The sequence below is a fragment of the Zingiber officinale genome, chromosome 4B (genome assembly GCF_018446385.1).
Source record: "Zingiber officinale cultivar Zhangliang chromosome 4B, Zo_v1.1, whole genome shotgun sequence".
Taxonomy (NCBI): domain Eukaryota; kingdom Viridiplantae; phylum Streptophyta; class Magnoliopsida; order Zingiberales; family Zingiberaceae; genus Zingiber; species Zingiber officinale.
In genome coordinates, this window is record NC_055993.1 from 92,088,401 (window position 1) to 92,098,116 (window position 9,716).

The 9,716-nt window shown below is 39.0% G+C and overlaps 2 protein-coding genes across 3 annotated transcripts; both read left to right on the forward strand.

Moving 5' to 3' along the window:
• Window positions 1–1,751: 1,751 nt before the first annotated feature.
• Window positions 1,752–6,103, forward strand: LOC121975522 (3-oxoacyl-[acyl-carrier-protein] synthase III, chloroplastic-like). 2 transcript variants are annotated; one of them, XM_042527227.1, is made up of 8 exons: window positions 1,752–2,253; window positions 2,677–2,867; window positions 3,187–3,323; window positions 4,233–4,335; window positions 4,414–4,532; window positions 5,157–5,221; window positions 5,298–5,517; window positions 5,591–6,103. In XM_042527227.1, the coding sequence occupies exons 1-8, from the start codon at window positions 2,075–2,077 to the stop codon at window positions 5,810–5,812; spliced, it is 1,236 nt and encodes a 411-aa protein (XP_042383161.1). In that variant the 5' UTR covers window positions 1,752–2,074; the 3' UTR covers window positions 5,813–6,103. The 2 variants fall into 2 exon arrangements, with proteins under 2 accessions (XP_042383161.1, XP_042383162.1); XM_042527228.1 differs by having other exon boundaries at window positions 1,754–2,253; window positions 2,719–2,867.
• Window positions 6,104–8,397: 2,294 nt separating this feature from the next.
• On the forward strand, window positions 8,398–9,716 carry LOC121975523 (E3 ubiquitin-protein ligase EL5-like). The gene has a single exon (XM_042527229.1). The coding sequence runs from the start codon at window positions 8,665–8,667 to the stop codon at window positions 9,511–9,513; it is 849 nt and encodes a 282-aa protein (XP_042383163.1). The 5' UTR covers window positions 8,398–8,664; the 3' UTR covers window positions 9,514–9,716.

Sequence of the window (9,716 nt, forward strand, 5' to 3'; positions counted from 1 at the left end):
TTCAGGATAACTTTCTTGCTCGATTCCCACATGTTGCATGGCTTAGGGTCATGACTCTTGATGATGAGGCGAGGAGTCACTCAGGGTCCTCTAGGAGAACGAGTAGTCAATGCTTGGCGTTTAGGCGCTGGTGCAGGGGTGTCTTTTCTCCGAGCGACTTGTGTCTCTTCAACATTGATGAACTTGATCCCCTGGTCCAACATATAATCAAAGTTCTTAAGGGATCTCCTGACCAAGGAGTTGAAAAAATCATTATTGGCAAGCCCACACTCATTAGGATTTTGGTAGTGGCAGAAGGAACACCCATAGCCACTTATTAAATTTTTTAATGTAAGACCTCAGTGACTTCTTAGGCCCTTGTTTTAGTGAGAAAAGACTGAAGAGAGTATTTTGGTAGTGTCGGTTGCTTGTCAAGTGGTGAAGGAAAACCTTGTGGAAATCCTTGAAACATCGAATAGATCTAGCAGGTAATCGTCTAAATCACCTCTGTGCAGAACCGCCGAAGATGGTGAGGAACACCTGACACTTTAGTCCATCAGTAAACTGGTGAAGGAGGGTGACATACTCAAATTTGACAAGATGATTCTCAAGATCAGTTGATCCTGAGTATTCTCCTATGGCCAAGTTCTGATAATACTTCGGCAGCTTATCCTCTAACATCCTCTAAGAGAACGGGGTGCTAATATATTCAGGAGAACTATAGTGTACCGGAGTCTTTCCCCTTCACCTATCTCCGTCAGGTACTTTTCCAGAAGACTCCTGGTGAGGCTTTTCTTGATCCATATATTCAAGAGGCGTGCGAAAAAGAACTTGATGGTGTGGATCTGGTGAACGAGATGCCCTAGGCAAATGGGCCTGACCCTTCTTCTGTACTCCTCGCTCCCTTTAGTGGGTCGTCGTTGAAGCGATAGGATTAGATGGTAACAAAACACCGCCGAGAGCTCCTTGTTGTTGTTGTTGCTGTTGCATTATTTTTTGCGCTTTTGCGATGATGAGTAGATCTAGGTCCTTTTGCATTAAAGTGATGGTGGTAAGTTTTCCAGCCTCCTCCATCTCCTCTTGGATTGTTACTGCATATTATTTAGACTGTACTTTTTTCATCATCTAACAAATTTCGACACACGATACCACCTCATGATCACGGAGATTGTGAGAGATGGTATATAAAGGAAAATCCTCTCCGTTAGAAAGATACGCATCATCTAGATCTAGAATCTACGATCATGTGTATCCTCTAATATTCTTTATTTCATTCATTGGAAATCATACTGATTTAAGTGTCGAAAAAACTTGTTAGAGATTCTTTCCCTGATATTTTGTCATTAATATTTTATTAGATCATCTAAGTATGTGCAGAATATGAAAAACATCACCTTCTCAAAAGAAATCTTCTCTTCATCGATGATCAACATCATCGTTATCAATGCGCCATCGCTTCATCTCTAACATCGGTAGAAACTTACATTCCGACAAGTAGTTCCGCCCTTGACCGTTTATAAGATGTTTAAATAGATTCACGTCGAGTGTTATTTGGTTCGACTCGAGCTAACGATTGCACATCATGATAGAGATTGACTTCGCTACGTCACATCCGTGGACTCGTCGTCCCGTGGAAACGATCTCCTTTCCAATTTGGGATCCCGTGACTTATTCCAGCCACCAAACTCTCGATTGACGAGACAAAAAGGAGAAACAACAGGAGCCGATGGATTTCTTCTGGGACCCTACGTTATACATGATGAGTAAAACAACGCTAACTTTTCGCGCTCGGTGACTGCTTGGAGACAGGCGAACGGACGACCGCTCTTCTAGGGTCTCCACTGCCTTCCGCAGTTTCACTGTCCACATCGCCGTCGGAGATATCAAAGCTCTTGGTTTCCGCCGAAGCGAGAGAGGCAGAGGGCGAGCGGAGGAATCAAAATCTGGGGGCGGATCTTTCTTCGAGCCTCTCCTTTTATCTTCGATGGCGCGCGCTTCAAATCTCCATTCCACTCGCCTCCTCCTCTGAGATCGTCGAACATCGCCTCGTTCCCCTCTGTGTCTCCCTTTCCTTATCCCGTCGTCGATTGGACGAATGGCCAACGCGCTGGGGCTCGCATCGCCGCCGGCGCACTTCTTCCGGGGTAAAAAGATGGCTCTTTGGGACCTCTCCAGACCCATCCAATGGACGCCGCTTAGGTGCCGGGCCGCAGCCGAGGCTGGGGTCGAGTCCCGCGTTCCCGAATCTGCCTCGCCTAGGTCGATGCGCCCAAGGTAGTATATCTTCTTTTCACTACGTTGGTGCTTGTAGAATTGAAGTATCTTTATATTGATTCGGTTTCTAGCTTCACGGGCACCCTTTCGACATTACAAAAATGGTTCTTCTTCCTTTGCGTTTCCACAGCTGCCTTGAAAAATTAGGAATCGAGGGGGCGTAAATGTTTAATTGCAAATGAAATGAAGTTGCAAACTCATTACTTATGATGAGATTTGTTATGTAAATAATGATTCTGAAAATGTTCTTTGAAAATTATCATAAATTTAGTTTCAAGGTATATATGGACGATTCTCCAACCAATGGCTTGTGGTTGGGCTAGTAGCTTCCCTAACTGCAAAGTTTATAACTATCTCCTGGAATGCCAACAATTGTTTTAGTATGAACTGTCAATGCGTGCCTGAAAATTACCATGTTTACAGGCTAAATAGAAACAAAAAAAGGTTGATAAATGAACACTGCAGGGTTGTTGGAATGGGTTCAAAACTTGTTGGATGTGGATCAGCTGTCCCTAAACTTATTGTTTCCAATGCTGATCTTGCACAAATTGTTGACACCTCAGATGAATGGATTTCTGTTCGGACAGGGATTCACAACAGACGAATTCTTTCAGGTAATCAAACAGTTAGTAAATTATGTTAATGTATATCTACATTTATGATTTTTTTTATGTGTAATTTTACTCTTCTATACATTAGTTTTTTGTGTAAAAAGAATTAACATTTGGAGAAGTCATTATATTATATTTTGGCTCTCCACCAGTGTCAAAAGAAGATCAAATTATCAATACACTTAACAATCAACCAATTTTCCCTTGACAATTATGTTTACATCATCTGATGCAATTGAAACTGATATAATAGTCTTTTTTCTGTTTCCATTGTCATAATTCACCTCTTTGCTAGCGTGTGTGATGATGAATTTCTTGACAGGAAATGAAACATTGGGTAGCTTGGCTGTGGAGGCAGCAAATGGGGCTCTTGAAATGGCTCAAGTAAATGCTAGAGAAGTTGATCTTATCATTATGTGTTCGTCCACTCCTGATGATCTTTTTGGATCTGGTGGCCAGGTTTACCAGTTGTTTTATAATGGTTCTCCCAAATTTTCTTCATTTAGACAGAATTGGATCTCAATACCTTTGGCTTGGATTGTCTCGATGTCTGTTTTAGTGCATTTGATTTTGCCATAGAGGTGCACTTTAAGTCACCCTATGTATCATTTTTATGTGACTGTCTTGAAAACACTAAATATCAATTCCACCAACTTGCTATCCCTAACGGTTAGACACCAGGATGCAACCCCCCATGTCAAGAAGGGATCAATTCCTCATGTAGATCTTGAAAAAGAAAACACCATATACCTATTGGATTTTTACCTACTGATAAATGTCAACTTCTATGGGAATTCATATATCATAGATCAGGATGATTGATTTTCTTGCATGTGTGGTGATACTCTGAGATATCAAGAGACGTCATACAATCTTGAATTCTACCATGCTAATTCCTGCTGAAAGTTTCATATTATGATAAAAGTTTGCATGATTGTCTCACAGTTATCTTGTATTATAAATTCATTCATTTATATATATATATATATCCTTTTTCTTGCCATTTTCTCAATCAAGAATATATTTGCTCATTTTTGTGGTTTCTCTTCTGTTCATAAAAAAAAAAAAAGGCAGTCTGGTGCATGAATCTCTCGCCATGCGCGGTCCGAGGAAGGATCCATTGTACACAGTCTTTCTAACGTGACCTTTTGGTCACAAAGCAATAACTTTACCGCTGCGTCAAGACTCCCCTTCTCTTCTGTTCATACCTTTTTAAATTTTTTTTTTTTTTGTTTAACATGCTGCAAATATTAATTTAACTCCTCAAGTTATAAATATCAATTCTGTTTTCTATTTATATCTCATCTTGGTTGATGTTTAGATAACATGCTTTTTTACTCAATAACATGCTTATTTACTCCTGTTCAGATTCAGAGAGACTTGGGGTGTAAAGATGCATGGACCTTTGACATAACAGCTGCATGTAGTGGGTTTGTTGTGGGCTTAATCACTGCTACCCGCTTCATTAAAGGTCTGCCTCTTTATTTTATATCATATCTATTTTGAATCACCAGTGCTTGTAGGACTGACTATTCCGCTTATGCTGCAGGTGGCGGGTTTAAGAATATCCTGGTAATTGGTGCAGATGCTCTCTCTCGATATGTGGACTGGACAGACCGAGGCACCTGCATACTTTTTGGTGATGCTGCTGGTGCTTTGTTAGTCCAGGTTGTTAATACCATTATAAGAGACCTAATTGCAGTACTGTCTTGTGTTTTCTATGAGATATCAATGCGCGTATTGGAGTATAACAGAATTAACACATCTAAAATAGAAGACAAAGCAAATTCGATAGAGCATAGGCTTTTCTTTGTACTCCCAAGTCTAACTCTCCTTAGTAGTTCTATCTGTTTCTTGCATAATTCTTAATCCAACTTTGCATTCATTATCAAATGCTGCAAGACATTGCTTCCTGATGCATAATTTAATAGTTAACTTAGATTTGCATGCAGATTTGAGAACAATTTTTTGAAAGAAATAAAGATAAGCTATTGTTTCATGTCATCTTTCTTTGTTTCCTGGTATATCCTCCGACTATGCTACAACAATTAGTTGCTGATTTGTATTCTGAATCAGTCTGAGTCTCTAGGCTAATAACAACTGGCATTCTGGGGCCATCTCAACTCTCTGTGATAGTTGTGCTATTGAGACGAAAGAAAACAATTTAAAAGTAATGCTAATAAAGTTCGTTTGAAATTATATCATATTCATATATATTATTTGTGATATGTTCAACGCATCTACCAAAATTCTTTAAGAAATAGCTTACGTTTGCCCTATTGTAATTTGCAGGCATGCAGTAGTGATGAAGATGGTTTGCTTGGTTTTGACGTACATAGTGATGGCCATGGCCAAAGGTGCTGCCTAAACTCATGATTTTGTTTTGACGCCATTAATTCCACCCAATTCAACGGATATGGTGTTTTATTGCAGGCAACTAACTGTTCTAGCAAGAGATGAGCGAATGGAGATCACCTCAAGCATGAATGGTGCTCCTCTGTTCCCTCCAAAGAAGAAATCTTTTTCTTGTATCGAAATGAATGGTAAGGAGGTTTTCCGCTTTGTCGTTCGCTGCGTACCTCAGTCTATTGAAGCCGCTCTGGATGAGGCTGGCATTCCCACTTCAAGTATTGATTGGTTGCTACTTCATCAGGTAAACATCTGAACTCCTTCCATGTTCTCACCTTACACCAGGTACTTGCCATTTGACAACAATCCCTTGTTAGGCAAATCAGCGGATCATAGATGCTGTTTCCACCCGCCTAGATATACCTTCTGACAAAGTCATATCGAATTTGGCAAACTACGGGAACACCAGCGCTGCCTCCATTCCTTTGGCGTTGGACGAGGCTGTTCGGAGCGGAAAGGTTCAGCCTGGGAATACCATTGCTACTGCAGGTTTTGGTGCAGGGCTGACTTGGGGTTCAGCAATTGTGAGGTGGAAATGAATCCTCCATATGAGGTTTCAGATTGCAGTTGGCATGTAATGCCTCAACCTCATCAATTTATAATTCCTGAACCAGCATGCATTTCCAATCCATGTTTGGAAAAATGCACAGAGGTTTAGTTGTTTTCATTTTTGCCGGTGTTTACGTTGTCTGTCTTGTCAATTTGTCGTTCCTCGTTCCGAATAATAGTCGAATCAAGCAGCCTGTATGCTGATACTGGATGGCTGTTTTATCTTCCTTGAAAAACTTCTTTCACGAGGTAAATGATTGATTCATTAGATATTCTCTTCATTCCACTGTGACTATGTCTTGCACGCCAACCCAGCCTTTATTAATTGTAAGGCAAAGCCTTGTCAAGTCAACGAAGACCTATCAAATCAAGGTTTCTTAGAACGATTAGATTATATCTACTGATGCAATGGAATGGAATTTTCGTGGTAGTTGCATTTGGTTGCTCACAAAATGGCACACGGAAGCTTGTTACAGAATTGTAAGGCAAAGTGTATGGCTCATGATTAGTCAAGTCAACACGGCAAAAAGAGACGTGGACAAAAGAAACAACGTAAACTGTTATAGTGTCTTCCTTCGTGTAGAAAAATCAAGTTTAATTTATTTTTATTGATTCTCCTGTTTACTTTTTTTTTCCTTAATAATTTCATGCACGCAGAGAACACGTTCCATGTATCGTGGATGTTCTTTCCGCGACCGGTAAACAAGATAGAATTTAATAAAACGACAAGATACAATTGATATACCCATCAATTTAAGGCCTATACCTAGGGTTTCAAATTGCCTGGGGCCTAATTTTTTTTTTTTTATTATTATTTATATTTATTTAAAAAAGCATTCACTTTCATTTTAGATTAATTTTTAAAATATATTTTTAATTTTAGATTACTTAAATTTTATTTATTGATTTTTTAAACGTATATGTTATTTTTTAAAATCTAGTTGACTCTATTCTGTGTTGATATCTCAAAAACATATGTAATTGTCAATATTTTCGTATTATATTTTCTCTTTTTTTTTATCTTTGCATTATTAGCGGATCAAACGATTGATATTTATAATCACCGTAAAAAATAATAAATTATAAGATCATTTTAACAAAGTAGAGTAATAATTTTAAATGGGTGTATATATATATATATATATATATATATATATATATATATATATATATATATATATATATATATATATATATATATATAAGCGAAGTACACTAGATTTATTTTTAGAATTTAATATTTTTTAAAAAATAATAAATTCGGAATTAAATAGAGATATTACATTTTAAAAAAAATAAATTTTAATTAAATTTAATAAAGTTTTTAATAATGTTTAAAGATTAAATATTTTATATTTTATTAATTTAAAAAATTATTATGAATATATAATTTTATTAGTAATTTTACTTATAAAAATTAGAAGAAATTTTTTTAAAAATAAAAAATAAAAAAATACCTGAGTGATTCGCCCTGCCATCAAATTAAATTAATTTTAATAAATTAAAGGAAAAAAAATACCTTTAACCATTATATTTTCTATCAATTAACATTTTATCACTGCATTTAAAAAATAAAACTTAATCCTTCTATTTCATCAAAGTCAAATATGAAAAACATTTATAAAAGATAATTATATTATTATCTTTTTGATTTTTTTATAATTGTAATAGAAAAAAATTTATTGAATTGATGTAGAAAATACATATATCTTTGGAGGCAGTTCTTTAAGTATTAATTAGTTGGATCAATGATACACACAGAAGAAAAATATACATAATAAGATAAAAAAATATAGAAACATCTAGTGATGGTGTCATTCGTCACTCGCTCAAATATATGTTTGATGTCAGCTTGTCAGTGTCGTCCACTCTCTATATTTTAGAAAGCAAAGATTATCTACTAAGGGTTGGCGCTATCAATGCCACCCTCTTTGATAATCAAGTGATGAATTGAGATGTGAAGCTCGTGTGCACGCATGAGAAAGTTAAAAAAAATTCAAAGAAGACGAAGAAAATTTATCTTCGCATAAGAAATGAAAATTATACCTTCACCTATTTTCGCAGAATCTTATATAATCGTAGACATAGATGGATCTAAAATTTTAAATTTAGGGATGGAAGTGAAAAAATAATTATTATACATTATATTTAAAGTTATGTATTTAATTTATTAATTTTAAATAGTAAACCAGTAGTCATATGCATATAATAAAAGTATTAATTAGAACATTAAATTATTAGAATTAGTTAGTATAAAAAAATTAGAAATGAACATAAATTATTAATAAATTTAATATATCCTTTTCCTATAGATTATACAAAAATATTAAAACAAGATAGAGACATAATTACTTTATAAATATTTTCATATTTAATTCTCATCCTTATTTTTTAAATAAAAAAAATAAAATACTATTTAATAAAAAATACATGGTATTTTTTTCTTAATTAATAATTTATATTCAGCAAACCTTGCGGACCAAGTTTTTTTTAGCGCTGCCGCCGTGCGGAGATAAATTCCGAACCGCGAGTTCGCCGGGCCTTCGCTCCTTGGAGCCTTAGAGACGTGTCAACAACAGAAGAAGAAGAAATTAGTGAACCGAGACCTGCAACCCACTGCCGGAGAAGTCAGCCCAAACAACCTTGACACGTCAGCAGAACACTACGAATCCAAGTCGAAATCCGAGTGCTTCGTAGACCGCTGCCTCTCCGGGCCCACCGTTGAGCAATTCCACCACCCTCTCCGCCTTCCTCTTTAAAGACTATCTTTTGATCTTCATACAGAATTCTATTCGCACTTCATTCTTTCGCCTTAATTCTCACTGTCACTGCTTTATTCTCAATGTCAGCAACGGATGAACAGGCGATGGGCGACGATGGCGTCGGCGGCCCTGCCTCCACCAACCCCCCTGCCGTCAGGATCAGCAGCGAGATCTTGGTGGCCGCCGTCATCTTCCTCTTCATGGTCGTCGTCTTCGTCTTCTTCCTTTACCTCTACGCCAAGCGATATCTCCGCTACGATCGCTCTGGCGCCGGGTCCCGCTTCGTCTTCACCGCCTCCGACCTCCGCCCCGCCTCCACGCGCCGCGGACTCGACCCCGCCGCCCTCGTTTCCCTCCCCGCCACCATCTACCGCTCCGCCGATTTCAAGGACGGCGGCGGGCTCGAGTGCGCGGTCTGCCTCTCCGAGCTCGCTGATGGAGAGGAAGTTCGGGTGCTCCCCAATTGCGGCCACGGCTTCCACCTCCAGTGCATCGACATGTGGTTCCATTCCCACACCACCTGCCCGCTCTGCCGCTGCGCCGCCGTTGCCGGCGAACCCTCCTCCCTGAGAACAGATTCGCTCAATCCGCCTCGACCGGAGGCCACTCCGACGGCGTTTCCCACCAATGTGCTAATTCGGGGCGGGCAAGACCGGGCTGACGAAAGGGCTCTGGTGATCGAGATCCCGAGGAATGCCGTCGACGGCCTCGGGCCTCAAACTTCTCCGTTACCGTCGAGCAGAGCGGCGCCGGAGGATCTGAGGTCGCCGGTGTCAGCAACGTTCCGATCCCTGCGAAGACTCTGGAGCCAGGGGAGGAGAGCCGGCGCCGGCCCCTCTTCCATCAGCCCGAGGGAGGTCGACGTCGAGCAGGGGCCGGCGGAAGAAAGGCCTACGCCGCCGCCCAAGTCCCCTGCTCCGAAGCCATAACTCGTCGAAGATCTTGTTACAGAATTCGATTCTTTGCTGTGTACAGGGTGAATGCTTAATAACTTGCAGCATTTCTCCACGCTTCTGTTTCGAATTCTTCTTCTCTCTCAGAAGAATTCACCATTTCTAGGTGGTTTAATTTGATTCATTGTTCCAGAAAGTATATTTTGCTCTGTTCTATCGAGTTTTTTTATGAATTAAAA